Source organism: Leucopleurus acutus (genome assembly GCF_964270905.1).
Source record: "Leucopleurus acutus genome assembly, chromosome: 6".
Taxonomy (NCBI): Eukaryota; Metazoa; Chordata; class Mammalia; order Artiodactyla; family Delphinidae; genus Leucopleurus; species Leucopleurus acutus.
This window is the reverse complement of record NC_139149.1, coordinates 97,804,580-97,832,048: the sequence shown is the minus strand read 5'-3', so window position 1 is coordinate 97,832,048 and position 27,469 is coordinate 97,804,580. Positions and strand designations below refer to the sequence as shown.

The window sequence follows — 27,469 nt, the reverse complement described above, 5'->3', positions numbered from 1 at the left end:
GAATAGATAGATGTAGATATGGCAGAAAGGTAGATAGACACACACCTATATATACACACAATATATCTCTCTAGATATATCTACCTCTACATCTATCTATCTACCTATCTAGCTAGCTATTGCCAGCAAGCTAGCTATCAAACAATTCTCTCTAAACCATTTGAGAGTGGGACTTCCCTGGTGGTCTGGTGGGTAAGATTCTGTGCTCCCAGTGCAGGGGTCCCGGGTTCGATCCTTGGTCGGGGAACTAGATCCTGCATTCATGCCGCAACTAAGAGTTCGCACACCACAACCAAGAAGTCCGCATGCTGTAAATAAAGATCCCTCATGATGCAACTAAGACCCAGCTCAGCCAAAATAAAGAAATAAATAATAAATATTTAAAAAACCAAAACAAAAAATAAACCATTTGAGAGTAAGTTGCAGACTTCATGATACTTTATCCCTAAATATTTCCTTATGAACCTCCTAAGTACAAGCATATTCTCCTATGTAAGCACAACACAATTACCACACCCAAGAAATTATAATTGATAACAGTGCTAAAAGCTAATACCTCGACTGTCCCCATAATGTTCTTTAAGCTGATCTTTTTCTATCCAGCTCCCCAACCTTTGTCTATCATTTAGGATATTGACATTTTTGAAGAGTGAAGAGTCCAGGCCAGTTGTTTACTTGTAGACTTAATTTTACTTGTATCCCTTAATTTGGATAGGTTTAATCACTTTTTCATGATCAGATTCAAGTTCAATGCATAAACTCTTAGCAGCATCACCTTTAGCAAGTTACTCAGTGACGCAGAACCTTAACTTACAGATAATATTACATGCCTCATATGGCCATTGTGAGAACCAAGAGAGAGAATATCTAAAGTTCTTAGCACAGGAACTGACAAAAGTCAGCACCTAAAAATTGCTTGCTCTCTGATTAGCATCATCACTGACATCACCAGCCTGAGTCTAATAGACCCTGTTCCCAAACAGGATTTCATTTCCCTGAGAAAATTCCAGAGCCCCTAACTCCAATCTCTTCAACTGCAAATGAGAAATAAGTCTTTCTCTGAATAGCTTGTTGATCTATTGTGAGACTCAAATAAGAAACATGATCAATGGCACAGAGCAAACTGGTACGTGATATGAAAATACAAGGAAGCATCATTACTGTTTTTTGTGTTTGCGTACTTTTTTTTTTTGCAGTACGCGGGGCTCTCACTGTTGTGGCCTCTCCCGTTGCGGAGCACAGGCTCCGGACGCGCAGGCTCAGCGGCCATGGCTTACGGGCCCAGCCGCTCTGAGGCATGTGGGATCTTCCCGGACCGGGACTTGAACCCTGCATCGGCAGGCGGACTCCCAACCACTGCGCCACCAGGGAAGCCCTGTTTGTGTACTTTTAAATTACTCTCTTATGTAATAGAAAAACCCAAAGTGGGAGATAAAACGAAATTAACATCTAACAAAAACCTAATTCCTGTATTTAACTTTTTATTTTTTATCAGCAGAACTTAATTTTCAAATGAAATTTGCGGAAACTAATATATAAAGCAGATTAAAGTAGAGCCACTCTGAATGAAGTTTGGGTGGAGATGGAGTACCCAGGGGCCTTGGGTCACACCTGCAGAGACCCCAGGCTCTGAGGAGCCAGGCTGGGACACTGCAGAGAGGCCCCAGATGCTGTGATGGTTATAGACTTCTCAGGGTTGTCTCAATTTCCCCAGTGGTATCTGCTCACAGAGATATGCCATCATTCAACTTCTCCTTCTTATTCCTGACTCATTTCCACTGAAGAGTTGTAGTATCTACAGACCCCAATGATGATTTACTCAGTTCATTATTAATCGTTACTAATTGCTTATAAACATCCTTCCCTGGAAAGAGCGCTAAATGCCTTGCACTCAGAGACAGACACTGACAGATCACATAATGAGGCACCCGTGATGTCTCTGACAGAGCAGCTACTGCCAGGAGCCTCCCAGCCTAAGTGTCACCTGCACCTGAGTGCTTCACACCCTGGGCTGGAGGCTAAGTATTCCTGTAGCCCCACCTTGTCTGCAAACCAACAAACTCATGCTAAAGAACTCTGACAGCGGGCTCAGGCATTGCTTACACCAGAGCAGGGCCACGTGGTAGGACAGAAAACTGACAAGAGCCCCGTTCCTATTTTGTGCCAGCCAGGTCACCTACTCCTCTTTTAATCTTCACTTTTAATCCTACTAGGCAGACGACAAAACCCTCACTGAGGTAACTTGTTCAAGGTCACCCAGCCATGGAAGTGTGGGATTCAAATCAAGACCCTTTAGACTTCAAAGACTATGCACTCCTATCCTAAGGGTTATAGACCAACCTATTTTCTTAGGACTTCTAGAAACACTGTGTTAGTATCTATGGCTCACTGCCACCATCATCTCCTTTCATCCTTCCAACATCGTGTGAACCAAAGTATTAATAATATTAGCTAATGCTTATTTGTGACCTGCTATGTGCTAAGTGCTGTTCCAAGTGCTTTCCGTATATTAACTCATGCAATCCTCACCATGACCCAATGAGGCACATACTATTCACTATGCAGCTGCAAACACTGAGGAACTGAAAGGCTCAGTCGCTTGTACAAAATAATCTCATTACAGCTGGTGCTATAGTCTGAATGTTTGTGTTCCCCCAAAGTTCATATTGAAATCCTAACCCCAATGTGCTGGTAATAGGAGGTGGGACCGTTGGAAAGTGATTAGGTCGTTAGGGTGGAGGCTTCATGAATGGGATTAGTGCCCTTATAAAAGAGACCCCAGAGAGCTCCTTTGTCCTTTCTACCATGGGAGGACATAGGGAGAAGATGGCCATCTATGAACCAGGGAATGGGCTCTCATCAGATACCTAATCTGCTGGTACCTCAGTCTTGGACTTGTCAGCTTCCTATAACTGTGAGAAATAAGTGTTGTTTATGAGCCACCCAGTCTGTGATATTCTGTTATAGCAGCCCAAACAAGTTAAGACAGCTAGTAGTTGCCAGAGCTGGGATTTGAACCCAGGGAGTCTAGCTCTAGAAGCTAGGCTCTCAACAACTGCTGAAATTGGACCAGGGGATTACTAGCTCCAATTTACAGACAAGGAAACAGAGGTTCAGAGGGCTTGGTGACCTGCCCAATATCCCATGGCATTCATTATAGGACAATATGCTGGGGTTTCAGGATAGTGTAGACAAGAGGCCAGAACTTGGTCTGTGAAATAAAAGTGTAATTCTCTTCCACTGGTCAGGTTCAGGGCTAGACTAGCACAACAGGGGCTGCCAAAATACAGCAGGTATGCCCAAGGCTTAAAGTCACAAGAAGTCAAGACTAGGAATAGTTGACAAGAAGACAAAGCATGGTAACCAGGGCCATGGTAACCAGATCCCAGGAAAATTCCTGGGGTGGGGAGAGGGTGAAATCCTAGTGGGGTCTCTTTCGAGGACCTGTGGTCCCATCTTGGTCAGTCTAAACTCAAGACTTGCAAGGTCCGGAACTGCAGTTAAGCATTAAGTGTTGGAGCCGTATTTGGAAAGCCATCTTCTGACTCTGATCAAGCCTGAAGCTACGTGAGAAGGGCTACACGTGGGACACCGGAGGGACTTCTGGAGAAGGAAGTTCAGATGGGCTGAGAGGACGGTTGCTGGGGGTCTGGAGCTTCCATCAGGCCAGTGGGGAGACCCTGTGGCCTTTGACCCCTCTTCCTCAAGAGGCCATCCTTCTTATGGAGACGCGTATGCAAATGTTCATAGTAACCCCAAACTAGAAACAATCCAAATCTTCCGCAGCAGTAGAGTGGAGAATACGTTCCGACATATTCATACAGCGTAGCATTCTACAGCAATGAAACTGTTCAGATCTGTATGGAACAGTCCGAACCCACCGGTAACTGTGCTCTGCCACGTCTCCATCAAGGGGACTTGCCATGCGCTCTCCTGCCACAGGACCCAGATTGGCTGTCCCCTCCCCATCTAGTTAGTGCCTGTCTTCCAGCCCTCAGACCACATGTAGCACCCTCAGGGCAGCCCCCTGTTGAGTCACTGAGTTCTCTTCAAAGCAGCAGTTTTACATTTGTTTGTGTGATTGTTTCATAAATGTTTGTCTCCCCTGCTAGACCAGAAACAGGAACCAGTGTCTGTTTTATTTGCCACGATGTCTCCTAGCATCTTGTACAGCACTTTGCTCATAATATGCATCATTAAGTATCTGAATGAATGAATGAATACATGGAAATGTGGTCTTTTTCCTACGCGCTGCTCGACAAATGGCTTAAACCTGTTTTCAATAGCGCTATCACAGGGGTCGCTGTGCATTGTGGGGCTCTGGAAACTCCCACTCTCATGTCAATGGACACAGCTCCCCTGTTATTTGTTTCAAATATTGGCATTCCTCATAGGATACATTTGAAGAAAAGTTTCCAGGTACTTAAAAAAAAAAGTGTATTTAAAAACCACTCTTCTAGACCTTGCCCTTCCTGTCAGCTATCCCCTGTTCCCTCCCCTCTTCTCTTCCCTTCTTCCTTCCTCACAGAAACTTCCACAGAACTAATGCCTGGCAAAGGTTTAAAAATAGAAGCCCCTCTCCCTCCCCCTCTTCCTCCATTTCCTTTCCTTCCCATCCCCCCCATAATTTGTTGTAAAAAAGGAAACCGTCTGGATGTGCCCCACTGAAAAGACACGCTCTTCCTGACTAAATGAAACAACACACTGATGTATCCCTCCAGCCTGGTGGCCAAGCCCCGTGAGTCACTATGCAGCAGCCTGCTCCTCTGCCCTGGGGGGCACGCAACCCCCCCACCCCACGTGGCCACCTCATTCAGGTTTCCAGGTGGAACTCGCGGGCACACACTGAAGTGAACCTCTGAGGATACTTTAAGGTGCTACCAATAGGAGCTCCTCCCAAGGGGTCCCCTGGGACGGCTGTGGGACTCACCTACTCAAGAGGGGGGAGAAAGAGAGTCACACTGCCTGGGAGGGGCCGTGAGGCCTGAAGTCAGATGGCAGTCTGATGTGCTTTGTAAGCAGGGTGGGTGTATGAGAGAGAGAGAGAGACAGAGACAGAGACAGAGAGAGAACTAAGCAAGAGCCCAGAAGGTGTCATGGGGTATGTGTACAGCCAGTGGACACTGTGCAATTATGAATGAAGAGTGAGACACTGTGGCACAGAAGAAGAAAATAAATAAGAGCTTTTAACATTCAAAAGCTTAGTGTTCAATTCTCAGGTACATCACATAGCCTCTGCATGACATTGGACCAATGACCTCATGACTCCTAGCCTCTGTTCACTCATCTGGAAAGGGGATAATACTACTCACCTCTCGGCACTGTTGTAGGCTTAAAGGAGATCGTGTTTATTTGATGCCCACGTGCACTAGGCAGTTAATCAAGTACCCTTGCTCTTACGTGGCAGGACATCTTCACTCTGACGATATTTAGAAACAGTCAATATAAGAAAAACGAGAGTGGCTAAAAAAACTGCCTTCAGTAAAATTTATAATTTATTACAAACTGGCAGAACACTCACAGCGTCTTAACAAAATTCAGATCTGCAAACTTTGATCCAGAAAAAACAGTAAATTTGGAAGGATTGTAAAGGCCACAGAATAAAATTTTCGACAACAGAAGCTATAATTAGCTAATTTTAATATGGACCCAAACCAGATCAACGAATCAATGAGTTAACACATATTTTACTTATAAAATGATTTATCCCAGTGAAAAGTTTCAATAACATTAAATGAGAAATAGAAAAAAGTGGAAACAGTTTAACTGCTCTATTTTTAAAAAGATTGATCACAAATTAAATTGGCTTAACGGAGTTCTCTTTGGAAAATACATTTTCAAAGAGGTTATAATGCATACATATCTCCCATTAAAACTTTGCATTTATAAATACAGAACCAGAATGTCCTTGGGCTGCAAATGGTGAAATAAAAACAATCTTTACCATAATCATAATGATGATGATGTTGACTATCATGAAAAATATTTAGGTGAAAGAAGGGTGGGATTCGGTTGGGTAGATGTGTTGGGATGTCCTGATAAGAAAGGAGTGTTTAGCTACAGGGGACGCCAGCATAAGAGGTATGTGGTCCCTCTGCCTCTTTACTCCTTAGGGTTTATACTGTGGCATTCCTCTGAGGGACTTAGACAAAAGGAAAAGGGAAGAGTGTAGGGAGATGGTTGGCGATGGCAAGCCCTTGATTCCTTCCACATGACTGGACCACCTATGACAGCCCCCAGAACAAGTTGCTCAATTTCCATACGGGTCTATGATAACTCTGGGTTGAGAGGTAATATGCCAAAGATTCATGGGACGGAGCCCTTTCCCACAGAGTTTGAGTCTGTATGTGGATATTTGCTGTCTTGGCTGGGGCCAAAACGAGCCTGCCCATCCATTCCTCAGTGAGCCATTTATTTTATTTTATTTTATTTTATTTTTGTCTGCATTGGGTCTTCGTTGCTGCGTGCAGGTTTCCTTTAGTTGTGGCCAGTGGGGGCTACTCTTCGTTGCAGTGCGAGGGTTTCTCATTGCGGTGGCTTCTCTTATTGTGGAGCACGGGCTCTAAGCACGTGGACTTCAGTAGTTGTGGCGCACAGGCTTTGTGCTCCACAGCATGTGGGATCTTCCAGGACCAGGGGTGGAACCCGTGTCCCCTGCATTGGCAGGTGGATTCTTTTTTTATTATTATTATTATTTTTATTTTTATTTTTGGCTGTGTTGGGTCTTCGTTTCTGTGCGAGGGCTTTCTCCAGTTGCGGTGAGCGGGGGCCACTCTTCATCGCGGTGCGCGGGCCTCTCACTATCGCGGCCTCTCTTGTTGTGGAGCACAGGCTCCAGACGCGCAGGCTCAGTAGCTGTGGCTCACGGGCCCAGTTGCTCTGTGGCATGTGGGATCTTCCCAGACTAGGGCTCAAACCCGTGTCCCCTGCATTGGTAGGCAGATTCTCAACCACCGTGCCACCAGGGAAGTCCCCCTTGATGAGCCTTTTAGGAGCTCCTAAGCTCCCCAGTTTGGTTGTTTCAATCTATTCCCCCCTCTTTTTCTCTGCCTCTCCTCCATTTCTCTTGCCTCTGGCATTTTTGTCTGAGAGTTAGAGTCAGGGCAAGAAAGGTGATGCTCATGGTGAATAGGGATAGGGTTTTACTCCAGGAGAGGGAGGTGGGACAGGTCATGGGGGAAATTGTTGCAGAGGTGATGGAAAAGGCACCATGACCACATGAACATTCAGACAAACCCATAGTGTACAACCTTGAACTTACATCTGCCTACCCCTTCCCCGGCTCCACACACCTACCGCTCTTACCAGCACAGATGTACATTGCCATATATCCTGATCATCCTCCGATCTTTTGTAATGTCTCTTCACCATGGCTTGCACACAGCCCTGCCCTCCTGCAGCTTGCAACTTAATATTATCATTCCTCCAACAAGCATTCACTGATAGGAGCTATTAAAAATGCAATGGGCAGGGGATTCCCTGGTGGTGCAGTGGTTGAGAGTCCGCCTGCCGATGCAGGGGACACGGGTTCGTGCCCCAGTCCGGGAAGATCCCGCATGCCGCGGAGCGGCTGGGCCCGTGAGCCATGGCCGCTGAGCCTGCGCGTCCGGAGCCTGTGCTCCGCAACAGGAGAGGCTACAACAGTGAGAGGCCCGCGTACCGCAAAAAAAAAAAAAAAAAAAAAAAAAAAAAATGCAATGGGTAGACATTATGGATGTGATAGTAAGCTCCTTGTAACTGAGAGGCTGGTGAACGATTAGAAGTGGCACATGTAGCATTCCTACTTGCTGAGTTGGACGGTTTCCATGGAGTCTGTGAATGTTTTCCACACTATCCTACAGTCTAAGACAGACTTGGCTGATGAGGATTTAAAAAGCAAAGACAAAAACAACAGAATAAAAACAAAAATAAATGATATTTACCTTACATAATATACATATCAGGAGTAATTCATCCCTTTTGTCAGATGAGGGTTCAGGAAGAAAGAGGAAGGAAAGGGCAACCAACCATAAGAATAATTTTGCTCTCCCCGCTCCCCTCCCGCAATGTTGGGCTGAGGGGAGTCTTGAGCCTTGATTTAATGACCTTTTGCTCTGGGTGATCATGTTCTGAAAAGACATAATTCAGGCCAAGAAAACTTGTAAAAACTCAAGATAGAGATCAGAAAGTTGATTTATAATTACAGTGTAAGACACTCCTTTTCAATACCTAGAGTGCTTATGTCCCCACGTCAAGGGGAGCTTGTTGTAGGATCTTATGTAGCTGAGAAGCTAAACAAAAGATAAGGAGCTTGCTTAGTGACATGGGGGCATGAAGAAGTGAATCAGATACTCTTTAAAAATAATTTGGGTCAAGCAATAGAAATCTACCCTTCTCCACTCTGAGGAGCAAATCTTTCCAGTGACCTGAGGATTCCCATGGCTACATGTCTCTCCCTCTGCTGCGTTACAGATGCACAACCATAAATTGCTCTCTCTGGATCCTCTGCTTCAGAGCTCTGAGATGGGCATGGAGTTTCCAGTGGTTATTGTGCCACTTCCAGTAGCTCTCTTCATCTGTCCATGGAGTGTGCTCACTTCAGTTACAAAGAGCTCCTGTCCCTATGCCTTTGGCCTAGTTCACTTTCAAGCAATTCTTAGACTCGCGTTGAGTTGTTTTGCATATACAGAGCCTTTATAGAATCTTAAAAAGTCAGACACTGTCAGAGACTGGTAGAGATTATTTAATCCTATGTCCTCCATTTAAACAATGAGAAAACAGAGACCCAGAAAGAGAAAGAGACTTGCCCAGTGGCAAGTAGAGGAGCCAGGACTCAAAGCCAGGCTTTCATCCCAGTGCTTCTTATTCACCTCTTACACCATTAGGGATGCACCCACTCTGGGCACTGGCACTCTCTGGGGCACTAGCGTTGCCTGCCGTCTGTAAACTTACCCCCAGCCAAGTGGCCCTGCCATGCTTTTCAGTACCTGGGACAGCGGAGAAAAAACAGGCTCTCTCTACAGGGACCCTGCCAATCTATTGCAGACTCAAGAAAAGTGAGAAAAATCATCCCTTGAAGGGGTGAGCTGATTTGTGCAACCAATTACTTCTTTAAATGGCTGTCCTGCTAATTTCCCAAATATAAATGGTCCAAGTTGGGAGAGATTAGGCACAGGAGACTGGACACCCAGTTGTGATCTGGGGACCAGGTTTGGTGGCAGAAAGGGCTGTTTCCAATAGCCTGTTCTGTCTTCTAAAATCATGCAAACATTCCATCTTCTTCTGGCTCTTTTTCCCAAAGGTCAAGGATTTTCATCTGCTTTATATATATATATATATATATATATATATTTATTTATTTACTTATTTATTTTAATTTATTTTTGGCTGAGTTGGGTCTTCGTTGCTGCACGCGTGCTTTCTCTGTTTGCAGCAAGCGGGGCCTACTCCTCGTTGCAGTGTGCGGGCTTCTCATTGCGGTGGCTTCTCTTGTGGAGCACAGGCTCTAGGTGTGCAGGCTCAGTAGTCGTGGCACGCGGGCTCTAGAGCGCAGGCTCAGTAGTTGTGGCACACGGGCTTAGTTGCTCCGCGGCATGTGGGATCTTCCCAGACCAGGGCTTGAACCCTTGTTCCCTGCATCGGCAGGCGGATTCCTAACCACTGCGCCACCAGGGAAGTCCCTCATCTGCTTTTTAAGGAGATGAAGTTCTCACCATTTCAGAGAGGATGCTGTGTATTTGTCACTTCCTTTATTCCATTTTCATTCCTATGTCCTGAGCTTAAACCAGAAAGATGTTTTATTTCCCAATGAAGAGATAGGAGGTATGAATAGGGGGAGAGGGCAGTGAGAGTAGAAACTGAGGGGTGTGTGTGTGTGTGTGTGTGTGTGTGTGTTGGTTAAAAATTAGAGGTTTGTCCTCATATCTTTATAAATTATAATATTCCATTCTCAACAGTCTCCTTCAATGCATCCCTCCTCCTATAACTGAAATTGTGATAAACTTTCAATAAAAATTTGATAATAAAAACCAAATATACAATAAAACTTTTTAGTAGCTATAAATGATTTTTTTCTTGCTTTACATTTTAAGGTATTAATGTAGCACAGTTTCCTTGAAAATTCTGAATATGTAACAAGCTTTTATCTCACAAAATAGTTTTCTGAAAACATTGATTTTTCTTGTGTATTTTTTGTTTTTCTGCTTTGCTTTTCACCAACAAGTTCATTATACCACTAGGTCGACAGAGCACGGGTGGGTCAATGACCAGCTCCACTCCCCCTTCACTAAAAGTAATCATGAAAACACATTTATTGAGTCTCTACATTATTCTAAGCTTTTAAATCTGATTATTCTTTCCAACAGTCCTATTAGGTAAGTACTCCTATTGCCCTCATTTTAGTGATGAAGAAAGTAAGGTACAGAGAGGTTAAATAACTTGCCCAGTAGTCCCCCAAAACCACGCCATGCATCTTTGTGTATTTACACTAACAAACTCACACTGTTTTGTTTTTCATAGTCAGGTCCACTGACCTACACACGTCACCCCATATGTGTGTTCTAGGAATTGCCATGGCAGAAAGAGCACACACATTGCCACCAGAACATGTCTTCCCCCACATTATCACATTAATTTATTTAAGTAAAAAAATATTAACATTGCTCTGAAACTACAGTACAGGAATGTTGTGCCATTGCTTCAGACCACACGAATGGACAAATGGACACACGCACACACTCATACTGGGGGGATAAGCTTCTATATGGAGGGCTCTCTGAGGTGGGTGATAGCGGTTTCTTGGTTATACAGGTGACAGTAACTATGTAGTGCTTCTCTCATGAAAGTCAGGGGAAGCACAGAGGTGAGGTTCGTGGGCTTGGTGCTCGTGTGCTGACCACCCCCAGTGCACTGTGTGAGAGAGTCCTTGACCCTGGCTGGAGTGCAGCCCTGGAACTGGAACAGTGGTGCTGCAGCCAGGGTGACCCCTGAATGTGGTGGGTCTTTACCGCCATGCACCTCCTCAGGGCCTTTCCCTTGAAGCTTCTCTCACCTGTTTTGGGGGAGAGGACCAACTCTTTTGCGCACCTCCTGCCACGATGCTTTCACAGCCAATTAAAATTCTATTCCATTCCCAGCGAGGGAGCTGGCAGCTTTGGGTCTCCCCAGCAGGATGGACTGGCTGCAATTAATGTCTCTTCTGGAGCCTGATTAGCTAAGGGGAGGCCAGGATACTTATCCTACCCGCAAGGCCACCTTTAAATTAGGAAATGGAGACTCCCCATCTTGTTGCCTCTACTCAGAGTCATCAGTTAATGCAAACGTGCTAACTCTTTCTATTTCACTCTTGGGAGTGGAGTTGGATCAGAGAGCCAGAGGTCATCTCTCAACGGCACAGTCCCAGGAATAAAGGGAAGGGGAGACTCCTTGATTCCTTTATACAAATTCCAAATCATTGGAATGAATTGAAAGCCTACTCTCTTAGGCACAGGCTAGGAGTTGGGGATTCAACAGAAGCCACAGGTATAACATTTAGTGTTTCTACGTTGAAGCTTTGAACGTGGATGGTAATGAATAAGAATAATGCATTTAAGAAAAAAGAGAAAGTCAAAATGGTGGAAAAGGAGAAGGAAATTAATACATATGGGAAGTTTGCTATGTGCCAGATATTTTACATTTATTACAGCATGGATCTTACAAAAACTGCATTTTTACAGATGACAGAACTAAGGCTCAGAGAGGTTAAGAAAATTATCCAAGGTCACAGAGCTAACGTGATAAATTGATTGTACAAATAACCTTAGATCTTTACGCTTCCCTGTAGACACTTCCTTTTGTAATGCCTACTCACTCTGACTCTGAAATAGACAGATGACTTGCTTTGGCCAATGGAACATTAGTAAATTTGAGGTAAGCAGAGGCTTTGAAAGTTCTTGTGCATCAGGGCTTGCCCTCTCTTGTTGGTGGGAACCCTTCCCCCATCATGTGAACGAGACTGAGCAATCCTACTGGATGCTAAGAAACATATGAGCAGAGGAGGACCAGCCCTCCTAGATCAGCCAGACGCTAGCCAACTCCAAGATGCATGGGCGAGCCCAGCCAAGGCTCAGCAAACCAGGTCAGCGGGGCCCCTCAGCCAACTTACAGCCTTGGGAAAAATAGTAAATGGCTATATTTTAAGCCAACTGATACAGCTAACTGATACAGCTAACTGATACAGCCAACTGATACAGCTAATAAATGGCAGAGTCAGAAGTTGTTTGATCTTAAAGCGTGTGCGTCATCCTTGTCATGAAACTTGTCATGAAAAAATAGGAAAAGGCTGAAATCGTAGCAGGGAAAATACAGGTTCGATTATGATACGTTTTTAACAACCAGTCATACAAGGGTGTGGCATTCTCATATGTAGGAATCTCAAAGAGAAGGGGTGGGCAATTATCCGGATGCAGGGTCTTAAGAGCGGGGTCCTTCAGACCCAAGTGCCTTGGCCTCGTAGTTCGTCATCTCAGAGACTGGGCCATGCTGAGACTCTTGACAAGAATCCTCTGAGTCATCCCTATCATCTACCAGCTCCTTGGAGAAGGAATACCCCACAGCACCCAGGCTAAGATTCTGCAGCCTCCAGCTGGCTCGGTGCCCCCTGGTTCTCTTTCATGGCTGAGACTCTCCCCCAAGATTGCCTCGGTTGCAATGCTGCAAATTCCTGACTCAGCCCCAGTCCTGAAGCCACCTCCTGTGCTTTCCCTACGGTGGAAAGAAAGGTAGAGAGGAAGAGACTGCCTGCATTTCTGTGCCTTCCTTCTCAGGGTCATAGTCATGGCACTATTGACAGTTGTTCATGAGAATGTGGAAAAAGGACAAGACCTTAAATATGGGCCAATAGCAATAGGTACAAACACATTGGAAGAATATGGATGGAAACTGGCTTGTCTTTCTGAAGACCAGTTTGGACTTCAGAATGTATTAAGAGCCTTAACAATGTCCATGCACTTTGAATTAGCAATTCCATTCATTCCTGTCTTCTAAGGAAATAATCATGGATATGATGCACAAAATCATAGATCACCATGAGAAATTTTTCATGACATAGTGTGAAAGAAAAAATACAAGTTAGGGACTTCCCTAGTGGTCCAGTGGTTAAGACTCTGCACTCCCAATGCAGGGGGCCTGGGTCCGATCACTGGTCAGGGAACTAGATCCCGCATGCCACAACTAAAGATCCCCCATGCTGCAACTAAAGATCCCACATGCTGCGGCGAGGATCCTGCATGTGGCGACAAGGATCCTGCGTGCTGCAGCTAAGACCCAGTGCAGCCAAATAAATGAACGAATAAATATTTTTTAAAAAAGTATTAAAAAAAAGAAAGAAAAAATACAAGTTAAATACTAGCTGTAAATTATGATCCTGATTTGGGGGAAATTATGTGTGCATGGGGGGGCTATAGTTATGAGGAAAATTTTGATTTATTATAAATCTCTATATATTTTTAAGATATAGCCTTTTCTGTCTCAGCCTCCAGACATGTGGATCCTTGGCTGTCTTGGACATAGCAGGGAAACTTACCTTAAAAACCTACGAGGGGTGGGGCTTCCCTGGTGGCGCAGTGGTTGAGAGTCCGCCTGCCGATGCAGGGGACGCAGGTTCGTGCCACAGTCCAAGAAGATCCCACATGCCGCGGAGCGGCTGGGCCCGTGAGCCATGGCCGCTGAGCCTGTGCGTCCGGAGCCTGTGATCCGCAATGGGAGAGACCGCAACAGTGAGAGGCCCGCGTACCTCAAAAAAAAAAAAAAACCTACGAGACTGGTTAAGGTCTAGAAAAAAAGTGGCTGAAATGATGCATGACATGAGAATAGGATTTAAAACTAGAATTTTTCAGTTGAAGGGACCACTGCTGAGGGGAAGATGAATAAAGTTTTAAACAATCATGAAGTATAAGGAGAGAGAGAACATGGACTGGGTTGCCAAATCCCAGAAAAAAAATTGTTTTGAAACAAGTCTTGATTTCTTGCTTAACCACCTTGTCACCTGAAAGAGGTTAAAGGCAAATAAAAGGAAGTAATGTTTTACATACCGCCACTAATTAAATGAAATCAGGCCTAAACACCATGATGAAGGCTGAGAATCTGGGTAGGTTTGAGGAAGTGTTTCCTAGCATGTGTGTCTCCTGGGCAGGTGCCGGAGAGCCAGGGCTCGACCAAGGATGCTGAACAGCTCCTAAAGGGAGACGGTGGGCTACAGTCAGCATCCTTTGGAGGGAAGCACTGCTGGTCCATAAATATCCCCCCAGTCTTTAAGTGTAGAGGCTTAGGCTGTTCTGTAAGCTTTGGCCTTGTCCTGCATTGGTTTTCATAATATGGATCTGAAAGGGCAGACTGGAAGCACTGGTAAGCACGGGAGACTCTGGGGTCCCCCTCCCCAGCGTTATCTCAAACTGGAGCACCCCATCTGTCAAGGATGGTCCTTGACAGGCAGTCTGACCAGAGGCTGGAGGATGGAGAGAAAGGTCTTTGAAGACCACGCCCCTTCCCAGCTCCAGAAGTAAGAGATACAGAATTCTTTCAAAGAAAAAGTAAAATTGCCAAGATGACAGAAGCTACAACAACTTGGAGCAGCTTAGCAGAAGCTTGGAGTCAACAGACTGGCATCTATTCACACGCCGCCGTAGTAATTCCAATTCTCCTTAGCAGGCTTATTCCTGACGGGGAACTGGGGCCAAGGCTTCAGGAATAGTACACTTCCTTGAGAGGTGTGAAAAGAACTGGGCTGAACTTTCAGCAGACTCTGGAATGGGTATCGCCTGGGGAGAGGCATCAATATCGAGGGATGTGGGACCAACTCTTTGAAGCTCTGAACCCAGAGGGGGAGATGTCTGTCCTTTTTTCCTGTTTCAGTGTTGCCCCACTGCACCACCCTAGAAAAGGCCACTGCCCTCTCTGGGCTTCAGGGTTTTCAGTCTAAATGGAATATAATCTGAATAAAGTTCGTCATGAAGTAGAAATACAAGTCTTATACAGAGAAGGAATTGAAAAGCATTTCAATGTTTACTGCAGCCTCTTTAAAAAACAGGCAGAGGAAATTATAGGGCAAAAATCTCCTTTCTCCCCTCATACTTCCCTTCCCTTGCTGGGCTGTCTATTACACAGATCATATTAGCCACTCTGCCCTCCTTCCCTGCAGTACCAAGGGCACCGCAAAGCTCTCAGCTGGGCTATGAACACACAAATTCACAGCCTTACCTGAAAGAGGAGTGGTAGCTGTAAACGCTCACAGCTTAAGACCTTTTCTTTACCCCGTATCAGGGGGTAGAAACACATGCGCGTGAGGGAGGAAGATTTGGGGAGGGAGGGGTCTTACGAAACACTGAGACACCTGGGTGGATGGAGAGCTGCGGTAGCTGTTTTATCCTTCGCTCTCCCTGTAATAAGGAGGCAGTTAGCAGGAGGTGATTGAGTAATTGCCCTCACCTTGCCATTGACTTGTACCCTTGGCTTGGCCTGACTTGTGGGAAAGAAAGAGAACACGGTGACCTGGAATCTCTGAAATTTCAGCCTGGTGGCCTGGAAGCTTGGAAACAGGCCCAGCCCACTGCTGTACGCAAATAGTCCAATTCTGGCCAGCAAGGTTTATCAAAGTTGTGTTTTCTTATTAAGTCAGGCAAAGGACTGAGGGCAAATCAGCCTTTAATTTTAGCTCTTTGGTAACAATGGCGATGGTCATGGTAAGTTGTACAGAAAGATACATGGACAGTATATGGTACATTTAGGTCATTAGAAATATGGATATGATTATGAATAGCCACAGAACATATGACCTTCTTTCTTTCTGCCAGCCCTTGGGGCACTTGGTTTGTTTATTATGCTGATCATGCTTGACTTTACGGAACTGGATGTTATTTAAATTCAATTATTGTAAGGTTAAGTCCTCCTTCCTAGTACCAGTTGAGTAAATTTAGAGGCAGTTAGAGGGAATAGGTACATTTGTCTTATACCAGACATAAGGGAGAAAAGCACTGCAGGAATAAAATAATTATCATGAAAATAGAAAAACGTGGTTCGGAGGGTTTGGTTTGGGTTTGTGTGTTTGTTTTCCATGTCTCTTTTTGTATCCCTTTTTTTGAACTGATGAACAGGAAAGCTGGAAAATTTTCTATGAAGAAGGTGGCAGCTAATGTGTGTGTGTGTGTGTGTGTGTGTGTTTGTGAAAGTAAGCTGCTGGTATGAGAGAACTAGAAATAATTATTCAGTTAATTGAATTCAGTGTAGATAACTAGAGCTCATTAAGGCCTTAAATCTTTTTTTTTTTCTACTTAGTAATAGAGTCTTTTTTTAAATCAAATTATCTTGCAACAATTCTCTATTTACTCTACCAGTATTGACACACTGTGGGTCTCCTAAAGCCAGGGTGTGGCCTTGGTGCCATTGAGAGGGGAAGTGAGACGCTTGGGCCTGGCCTGGCTGGAAACGGAGCGTGTAAAGTGCTATAGATGAGTGGCCAGAAATGGCTCTGTCCAGAAAACAACTTGCTGCCTGTACACGGCCTAACACAACACGCAGAGAATTCAGAACGGCTTGTCTGTATGTAATAGTGGATTCTAGGGCCATGGGGATCTTTGAAGGTCATCATGTCAATCAACCTGCCTCCCAGAGAGAAGGGGGAACTTGCTTTATCACCTTCCTGGACAGCAGGAGCCACACCCCCTCCTGTTTATCTACCACAACCTTTGCTGGTAAGAACGTCTTCACGTCCTCATGATAGGTCATCTTTCTTTTTTATTTTCTTTATTTTTTTTGGCGGGGGGTTTCGCGGGCCTCTCACTGTTGTGGCGTCTCCCGTTGCGGAGCACAGGCTCCGGATGCGCAGGCTCAGCGGCCATGGCTCACGGGCCCAGCCGCTCCACGGCACGTGGGATCTTCCCGGACCGGGGCACGAACCCGTGTCCCCTGCATCGGCAGGCGGACTCTCAACCGCTGCGCCACCAGGGAAGCCCGATAGGTCACCTTTCTTGATCCCGATTCCGGGGTACATTGACCTCTGTCCCGTCTGTGGAATCAAGAAATCATTGCCTGGTGTCCTGCAGGAAGAAGACACTGAAAGCTTCTAGGTTTTCCTTCTGTTCACTGACCCCATCTGTGTTCCCCATTTGTCTCCTCCCTCCCAGCTTTGTTCCCCCAACCCAGATCACAGCTACACAAATAGTTGGTCGATATCATGGACCAGTTTGGTGGTGCCCATAAAGTTGGGAGGATGTGTTATTGAGAAGCCTTCCTGTTAGCTGGTCTCCCGGAACATGTGGAGTCCCGGGAGTGGTACCAGACAGTTCTCTGCTTTCCCTGTCAACCATCTTTCCTTATAGAGACTACCTAGCATGGGCACTGAGGAGTCTCGACTCTCCTTGGCGTTCCTCCTAAGGCTCCTCCACAATCTCAGTGAACTTTCCTATTCCTGTGCCCATTCCTCCCACTCCAATATGCACAGGTTCCACTCCACTCAAGAGGGGAAATTCTAGGGGCTTCCCTGGTGGTGCAGTGGTTGAGAGTCCGCCTGCTGATGCAGGGGACACGGGTTCGTGTCCCGGTCCGGGAGGATCCCACATGCCGCGGAGGGGCTGGGCCTGTGAGCCATGGCCGCTGGGCCTGCGCGTCCGGAGCCTGTGCTCTGCAACGGGAGAGGCCACGGCAGTGAGAGGTCCGCGTACTGCAAAAAAAAAAAAAGAGGGGAAACTCTGATTTTAAGGCATTAGGTCCTCTGAATCTTCACAGTGGAGCATCTACAAGGCAAGTGAAACTTTCCTTATTAATACAGACCACATCTCACAGAAAACTTTAATGCATTCCTATGCTTATAAAAATCTGTCTCCTTTTTTTTTTTTTTTTTTTTTTAATTTGGCTATGCCACACTGCTGGCGGGATCTTAGTTCCCTAACCAGGGATTGAACCTGAGCCCTTGGCAGTGAAAGCACCGAGTCCTAACCACTGGACCGCCAGGGAACTCCCCCAAATCACTGACTCTTAATTTTGACTTAACAAGTGTCTCCCCCCGGCCAAGGGTGGGAGTGAGAGGGGGAGTTAGAACCACTCTGTCCCCACCGTAGCCACCACATCAGTTAATACCCGGTGAACACTGCCTGGAATTGGGTTCGAAGGAGAGGGGCAAAGGGGAAAAGCGTTTCTGCCATTGCATTCATACATGAGCAGGGATTCAGCAAGGCCATCTCTCTTTGTCAGGGCTGGAAAGGTAAGGATCTGATGAACAAGGCTGCTGGGGGTGGGAGAAGGGATGGGAGGCAGGGGTCACGGGAGTGGGCAGAGTTGCTGTGGGTGTGGGCAGCCCGATGGACAGAATTGGTTTCAGAGCCTCACCCTGCCTTTCTCTTGAGCAGGTAACAACCTCTCTGAGTGGGTGCGCTCATAGAGTAAAGCAGAAGTAATTATTAGCCTCATTCAGTTATTGAGGTAGTAGATGATATCATGTCTATAAAAGCACTTTGTTAGAACCGTGAGATGTTTATAACATTAGGATTATTAATAAGAAGGGAATCTTATTCAAAGGAGAGAGAAAGGAAGGAAAGTAATTGATCAGTGTTTGACGTAGGTGAGAAGGTGGTCTTAGAGACAAGGAGATCAGCCGTAACCTCTGTTATAACCCTTTCCATATTCGTCTGGCATTTACTGAGACCTTATTGCATGCCAGGCAGGGTGGTACACCCTTATAATATAAGCTTTCATATTATAGAATTTCTTACAAACTAGCTTATGTAACAGTTACTTTGCGTATCTGTCCTAACCTGTGTTGTACCAACGCCTTTCTATGATGTACTTAAACAGGTGAATTCTCCTTACACAAGGGTAAGAAACCTGAAGTTCCAACCCAGAAATATAAAATTCTTTTGTTTCAGCAGACTTAATACCAGAAATAGTATTTCTGGTATTAAAACTCTTAAAACTCTCCCAGATGACTGTTTTACGCCAGTTCTCAGACCTCCAACACCCCCTCCATCACCTTCACTCTCAGTCCATGGCTTTGCTTAATCTAGAAAATGGAAGAAAGAGAAAGAAAACTTGCCAAATCCACGGTTAATTCTCAGTTCTTATCCAACTGGACCCAACAGCAGCTTCTGACAGGGCTCCCTGTTTCCTGAAAGGCTTTGTCTTCTTCTTTGGCTTTTGGAACATCACATTCTCTTCTCACCCCACTGACCTTCCCTCTCAGGTTCTTCTGGTTCTTTCCCATCTCCTAAGCTCCGACATCTTGGCATCCTCCAGGAAACATCCCTCGTATCCCTCCCTTTTCCCACCTGCACTCACTCCTGGGCTCATGGCTTGAAACACCATTTGTATGCCAGTGACTCTCAAATGTATATCTTGAGCCTGGAACTCTCCCCTAAAGCCCAGACAAATATATATTGCCATCCCAATTTCATGTCTTCACTTGGATATTTAACAGGCATCTCAAAATTTACACATCTCCAAATGAGCTCCCAATCTACCCTCCAAAACCTGCCCCCCACCTCAGTCTTTCCCATTCCAACTGAAGGCAACACTCCAGGCTTCTCACTGCTCAGACCTTCATCATCCTTGACTTTTCTCCTCTCACCCACCACACCCAATCCATCAGCAAATCTTAATATCTGTATCTTCAAAAATATACCCAGAAACTTCCTCAGAACTTCCATTGCTATCTTCAAAAATATATCCAGAAGTTTCTCAGAACTTCCATTGCTACCCTACTGGTCCAAAACACCATCACCGCTCACCTGGATTACAGCCTCCTGGCTCCCTACTTGGACCGTACTTCCTCCTGGTCTATTTTCAATACAGTAGCCAGAAGCATCCTGTCACACGTGGTCAGCTCATGTCACTCTCCTCTGCTCAAAACAAGCTCATGATTTCCCATTTCCTTCACAAAAAATGCCAAGTCATTAAAATGGCCCACAAGCCTTGTCTGACTTGTCCCCCATTCTTGATCCCCGTTATATCTCTGACCTCATGTCCTAATCGCTGTCCTTCCATTCACTCTAGCCCAGACACACCAGCCTCTTTGGTGCTAGGTATGCTTCTGCCTCAGGACATTTGCACTTGATGTTCTCTCTGCCCAGAGCCCCAGAGACTTGCATGGCTTGCTCCTTATCATCCTCTGGTCTTCACTCAAATGTCCCCATTTTTAGAATTTCAACTTGTCCCTTCCCTGGTATTCCATTTTCCTTTTCCCTGCTTCTTTTTTTTTTTTTTTTTTTTTTTTTTTGGCTGTGTTGGGCCTTTGTTTCTGTGCGAGGGCTTTCTCTAGTTGTGGCAAGCAGGGGCCACTCTTCGTCGCGGTGCGCGGGCCTCTCACTATCGCGGCCTTTCTTGTTGCGGAGCACAGGCTCCAAATGCGCAGGTTCAGTAGTTGTGGCTCACGGGCCTAGTTGCTCCGCGGCATGTGGGATCTTCCCAGACCAGGGCTTGAACCCGTGTCCCCTGCATTGGCAGGCAGATTCTCAACCACTGCGCCACCAGGGAAGCCCTTCCCTGCTTATTTTTCTCCATAGCACATAACAACATCTCAGGTACTTATAGTTTACTTGTTTATCGTCTTAAAACGTCTGTCCCTCTTGACTAGAGAATTTTGATTAGTAGCATTCACTGCTGTATCCCTGTCACCTAGAAAAGAACTTGGAACATACTAGATGTATATTTGATGAATAAACGAATGATTGAATGAGGCCCAGAGAGGTTAAGCAACTTGCCCAGGATCACACAGATTATAAGAGCCTGGGTATACCCGAATCTGTGTGGGATTAGGGTCCAAGCTCTTAACCACCATGTTAGTCTCAATAAAGGGAAATGTCCCTAAACTGCACCCCAAGGCTATTGTTTCCTTTGTTCTGACCTCCCAGAGCTGCAAACTACAGCAGGACTGGGGCTGTCTTTTCTTCACTAGACTATTTTTTTCTTTCTGCTCAGTGGCAAGGATGCCTGGTGCCCATGTGGGTGGAAGGCGAAGTCTTTGGCTTACCTGTCACTGCCATGGCAACTAGGTAACCTAAGGACTCCAGAAGCAAGTCCTTTCAGACTGAGGGGAGAAAAATTGAAGCAAGGCAGAAATAAGCAGAAAGAAATCTGTGAATGGAGACATGACTGGAGTCTCGCGCCTGCAGCTTGCTGTGTTACTTGGCAGCAAGGAAAATCCATCCTGTTCTCTTCCCCACACACCAGCTCAGCCACAGCCACGGGCTATGGATAACCTCGTCCTGCCTCTAGCATGACCCCACTTAACCCATCCAAGCGGCCTCCTGTTCAGCCTCCCCAGGGAAAGAGGGCCCCCAAACACTCTCAGCGATCCCTGGTAACACAGAGGACAGTCCTGGGCCAGAAGGGAGACCTGTGTTCCAACCCCTTACCCACCTCACCAGGGTGGACTCTCTTAGGCATTTCTTTTATCTCAACCTCCCTCTAGGCTTAGTTGACCCTTTACTTAAGGCATAGCTCCCGTCTTACCTATTTGATCATCAGAGCATAGGTTAGAGTTGTAGTAGAAAAAACTATGCAACTAAAGTCCTTATGGAAAGGCGAGTTAGAATTGGAATATTTTCACAAGAGGACTTACTTGGGCCAGGCTCTGTGTCCAGCACTTTGCATGCATGATCTCACTCCATTCTTACAGACAGGCTTTGAGGAGGTAAGAGTTGCCTGCAACGGAAAGATGAAGAAACAGAGCCTCACAGAGGTTAAGAGACTTGCCCAAGTATGCACAGCCAGTAAGAGCTGAAGAGGCATTTAAACCTAAGGACTTGGTCTCCCCAAACCATGCTCTTCACCCGTCCCTTACACTGTGTCCCATGGGGGCCCGGTGATTAGAGAAGATCCTTCTTTCTTGCCTTAGTCATTCCCAGGGTCGTCTCTGGGCCCCAAAGCTCCAAGCTGTTCATTGAGGAAGTGTCTGGTGCCCTTGGCATTTAATGAGCTGTTCTGTGCTGTGGAGTTTACTGAACACTGCAGACAAGTCTGTAATAATCCTCCAGCCCAAAGGCTGGACCCTCAGGAGCTGGGCCAGAGGGCCTGTCCTCTGCCTTACCCTGGTGCCTGTCCAGCCAGTAAGTGCACCTTTATTGTGCAGCTATGCCGTGTCCAGTCCTGTGGGTTATGCAGGAGCACCCCAAATCCCAGAGGAAACAACTGAAGACTGATTAAGGGCCAAACTGTGGGTGATGACGCAGGGAGAGAAGATGGGTCTGTAGCTGGCAGTCATGGGAGACTTGGAGGAAAGGCTGGAGCTGGACCACAGAAGAGACCCATGGGCACAGGTGTGGGTTCAGAGTCTGATGTCAGAAAGACCCGGCTTTACATTCGGGCCATGCCACTGGTTGGCTGAGTGACCACTTTTTAAAAAAAATAAATTTATTTTATTTACTTATTTTTGGCTGTGTTGGCTCTTTTCTGCTGTGTGCAGGCTTTCTCTAGTTGCAGCGGGCGGGGGCTACTCTTCTTTGCGGTGTGCAGGCTTCTCACTGCGGTTGGCTTCTCTTGTTGCGGAGCACGGGCTCTAGGCGCGCGGGCTTCAGTAGTTGTGGCGCATGGGTTTAGTTGCTCTGCGGCATGTGGCATCTTCCCGGACCAGGACTCCAACCCGTGTCCCCTGCATCGGCAGGCAGATTCTTAACCACTGTGCCACCAGGGAAGTCCCTGGCTGAGTAACCTTGAGTTGGTCATTTAACCTTTTCAATAGGCGTCTCTGTTATACTGAGAGATGTTTATCACCTCAATTTCCACGTTCCACCATTTTAACTTTTAATAGAGTTTACTGCAAAGAACACCTTCCTTCAGTCTAACCTGAATCTGTCTGGCTATTGGCTCATTTCCATTTTTCCTTTCTTGAAGAAGCACAGGTTGACCAGTCAAAGACGGTACAGTGTCCAGGTTCAGACCTCTTAGAAGTCCTAAACACAAAAAAGATTATGGCCCTCCACCCCAATGTACATAAAAATATGCTAAATCATCAGGTAAAAAGCTTACGTGAATGCCAAGGTTAAAACAGCTTCTCTGCAGGTTCTTCTCTCTAAAATCCTGGATTGCTTCCTTCATCGAAGTTAAACTTTTCTAACAGCTTTGGTGTCCTTGCTTTCTAATATTCGTGGCACCAAGAAAGCAAGTCCCTATCCTGCCTCTTGGGTTGACTGGTGCCAAGGGAGAGCGTGGGGGACCGGGAGCTCCAGGGGAAACTGCATACCTTTGGCCTCTCGGCCTGTGGCCAGGCACTGGGACCAGGCCAGGTCATGCTGCCTCCTTCTCTAGGTAACTCGGGGGCTCCAGTGATGGTCCCACATCCAGAGCCACGATGGAGAGCCCGGGTCTTGTTATCAGTTATGCCTGGCCAGCGGCTCTTCCTCCCTTGTCTCGTGGCTGCCGTTTGGAAAGCAAGGAGAACAGCCTTTGCTGTTGTTTGGCACTGTTGCCAGGGACCGGAAGCAATGTCTCTTACTTGATTGGCAACTTGACATGGCTGCTTAACAACCCGATTAATCAAACCCAGCTCATCCTTTAGAATTAACGAGCCTAAGAGATACTTCCGTGAATAATGAGGGCTTTTGCCTCTCCCTCAGCACCTCTCCCCAACCTCCCCCTCCTATTTTTTTCTCAGAACCACACAGCAGCTTCTCAATACCAAGGGCCTCAATGGCTGTGGTGAGTGCCCAGCAATGTGGGCATCTCCTGCCTGTTCTACTTCTCTCCCTGGAGCCACCGCTGCCCACCTGGAGCCAGAGGCTGGCCATGTCCTAGAGGAGCAAAACCTCTTATTCATCAAACAGCTGTGTGTGCACTGCACTGTTAAAGTTGGATGGAGTATGGGATTTCCCTGGCGGTCCAGTGGTTAAGACTCTGTGCTTCCACTGCAGGGGGCGCAGGTTCGATCTCTGGTCGGGGAATTCGGACCCCACATGCCATGGGGCATGGCCACAAAAAAAAAAGTAGGATGGATTGTCTAATTGTTTCAGGCACTGTACTAGGTGCTAAGGGTGCAAAGATGGATATAAGATACATATTGCTTCTGTGAAGGGTCACACTGTAGTGACCCAGAGACACATGGGGGAAGTGCTCTCACAGCGGGTATAGGAAGGCTCCAGGCTTTCAGCCACAGTGAGGGGGGCCTGTCAACACTGGAGGATCAGAGTGGGGAACCAGGGAGGACTTTATGGGGATGAGGCACCCTGAGCATATCTGCCACCATGTTCCTTCATTGTACATATATACAGGGAGTGCTGGGCACTGAGTGAGGTGCTGGGGTCCCAAGGTCAACAAGATGGACATGGTTCCCATTCTTATGGAGTGGGCAGTGTCATCCCCGCTCCTCAGGGCCAGGCAGGAAACCTGAGCAGACACCTGACTTATGTTTTCACTCACTCAAACACAAAGGTTGTTGAGGACCTGCTGAGAGTAAGCTAGGCGCTGGGGGAATGGGGTGCAAAGATGAATGACCCCCCCCCCATACCTGCCTTCCAGGGCTCCTCTGGGAGGTAGACAGGCATATGCAGAGAGCCTCATAAGGTTGTGCTGATAAGGCCCTCAGCGATCAAGGCATTGCACTCAACCTAGAGAAATCAGGGATGACTCCCTGTAGGAGGTGGCTTTGGAACCATCATGAAGACAGAGAAGCTGTTTGACAGGTATACCAGGTGCCAAAGGACACTCTAGAACACATCCAGGCCAAGGGGCAGTCTTTGAATGATAGAAATTGAAGTGAAAGATGATTCCAAGCATCTTGGGAGGAAATGGCTGGTTCTACAGTTTACAGCCAAGAGCATGATTAAATATACAAATGAAGCTCTGTAACCTATAGGTCAGGAGCTCCTGTGCCTGTTTATTCATAGTTGGGAACAAGATGTGGTTTCCTGAAGAGTGAGATCCCCAAACTAACAGAGACATGGCTTAAGTGGCCGTATCTCAAATACATCAGCGTGGGGAGTAGGGAACATGCACACAGGAGCTGCTGTGCATGGCAGCTCCTGGGTCCTTTGATAGGAGTGAGGCAGAAGACATTTTCCCAAAATAGATGAGCTGGGGGAGAGAGGGCATAGGAAGTAAGGAAGGGGCAGGCCATGGGATAGGTCAGAAGGGAGCACAGGTTGGGGAGTTGGGTGGGCGCCACTTCTGAAGTCCCTGAGAAAGTATATGAAGGCATTGAGTGGACAGGAGTCAGCAAGAAGAAATGATAGACCCTGAGTGAGGAGGGAGAAAAAGAACACACAGGGGGAGAGAGGGGAAAGGGAGGAGAGAGGAGAGAAGAGGAGTCAGCGAGGGAGGCTCAAGGAGGTCCTCTGGGGCTGCAGCATCAGGCCCAGCAGGAAGCAGACGCAGGCTTCAGTCATGGTCATGTGGCGTATGGTCGCGGGTTGCTCTGGGGACTGAACCCAGCTCTGCGGTCCACTCACAAGGGGCTTCAAATCCAGCCCCCGCCTTTGCCTCCCTGCTTCGAGGCCTGCGCCAGGCTGGGCTTCCCAGTCACTCCCAACCAGGCCCGAGGGACATGCCCAGAGGGCCCCAGGCCTTCCGAGAGGGCACCTGCTCAGCCTCCTAGGTCCCCAGGATTCAGGCCTGCCTGCTGTGTTTTTGTCACTCTGGGACCAGGGGCAAGAGGCTTCACAGAGCGGACCTGGGTCTCTACGGGCCGTCCTTCAGAAGAGTGCGAAAGCTCAGGACCGGAGCTCCGGACTCAGGCAAAATGCTCCTCACGATATACTGTATTCAAAACGCGGATTCGCTGTTGACATTTGACTGTGGGGATGTTTTACGTTGAAAAGTACCACCTAGATTCCCACATGTACAGCCGGTAATGGCTGTCCCTGCAACTGGGGTCTGGGCCCTCCGATCCGTCCTAATCTCCACCAGCTGGCTTCTGTCACTTGTGTCGCCAGTCTGGCCCTGAGAGCATTTGAGTTTGAGACCCCTGGCTGAGCCTTTAAAGAGAAGCCTGTCTAGGCTGACACCCCCTTTGGATGGCAGAGGGCTTCCACAGAAAGCCCCCGACTCATTTCCGCAGAAATCCTGGGACTTGGGCAGTACCGAGTAGGAGCCGGGGGCTCAGAATCGTTAGCTGACTTCACGGAAGCTGGGGATCTGGAGGCCAGGCCTCCGCGCTAGTGTCTGGGGCCTCCCAACTAAGCCTGTGGTCTGGCCTGCCCCGAGACGGGGAGGGCTGGGGGGCAAACCAGCACTCAGGAGGCCAGACCCCCAACGCCACCCCCAGACGGCAGGGCTCGGGCCTCACCACCCTCCGCCTCTCTCCCTGCAGGGGGAGCTGCTGAGCCCGTGCCGCTGCGACGGCTCGGTCAAGTGCACGCACCAGCCTTGCCTCATCAAGTGGATCAGCGAGCGGGGCTGCTGGAGCTGCGAGCTGTGCTACTACAAGTACCACGTCATCGCCATCAGCACAAAGAACCCTCTGCAGGTACAACCGGGGGCTGCCCGCTGGGATGCTGGGGCTCCGGCCCGGGGTTTCCCACACCCCCTGCTTTTCGGCGGGAGGACGACTTCACCTTAGAGTCTCGGCGGTTTGGAGAAAAAGAACGAGATGGGCCAGGTGGGCGAGACGGCAGATGGCAACCGGGCAGGAGGGGGTGAAAGAATTTTTGTGTTTTCTCTTAAGCCTCAGCCAGAAGAGGAGAAAGGGATTGGGGCCAAGACAGAGAAATAGATACAGAGGTAAAGAAATGTGGAGAATCAGATGGGAGAGAGAGAATAAGTGAGCTAATGGACGACTGAATGAATGGATGAAGTCAGAAAGATAAGGAAAAGGAATAGGAAGAAAAGAGGGGAGGAAGGGAAGGAGGGAGGGAAAAACAAGGAAGAGCAGAGGACAGACGAGTGCAGGAGGGGAAAAAGGTAGGGTGGGGGGGTGAGGAGAAAGCCAGTGGTAAAGCTATGGGTGGAAAAGAAGAAACAGAGAGAGAGGAGACTCAGTGGTACTTCCCAAACTTGAATGTGTCCTTCACCTGGAATCTAGTCAAAACACAGACTGTGATTCAGGCACGTGGGGTGGGGCCTGAGATCCCGTGTTTCTAACAAGCTATCGAATGATGCGGATGTGGCTGGCCCACAGACCGTCCTTCCTGTGATGAGGGACTAGAGAAAAATGGAGACGAGACAGGAGAGGGAAGCAGAGGAAAAGAGAAGGGGGGCAAGGAAGAAAGAAATGGGAGAGACTCTGAAGAGTTGTTTGTGAAGGGCCAGGGCAGGGAGGGCAGGGCTCGGGTGGGCTCTGCGAAACAGATTCACACAGGGCTGGACCCGTCAGAACTAAGGGCTCCCCCACCATCCTCCCCGAACCCTCCCGCCCTGCCCGGATACATCCATCACCCCCAAGCAGCTGGCAGGCCCTGCACCATGTCGTAAATCCTCCAAATCACACAGCTCCCCCCGCGAGGCACAGAGAGAGAGAGCGCTTTGCTTCTGAAAATACCTCCACAAACGCACGGTCAGCCAGTTAAGCTGGCACATAATCAATGAACCGGCGCGCTAG

At 47.4% G+C, this 27,469-nt stretch overlaps 1 protein-coding gene across 1 annotated transcript in view; it reads left to right on the top strand.

Moving 5' to 3' along the window:
- The window catches only part of MARCHF4 (membrane associated ring-CH-type finger 4), a gene marked incomplete at its 3' end in the record, with an annotated part of 101,524 nt that overhangs the window by 52,065 nt on the left and 21,990 nt on the right, over nucleotides 1-27,469 (top strand). Inside the window, exon 2 of the mRNA XM_082840987.1 lies at nucleotides 26,243-26,398. Within this exon, the coding sequence (XP_082697113.1) occupies nucleotides 26,243-26,398 (156 nt within the window). The remainder of the gene's footprint in view (nucleotides 1-26,242; nucleotides 26,399-27,469) is intronic.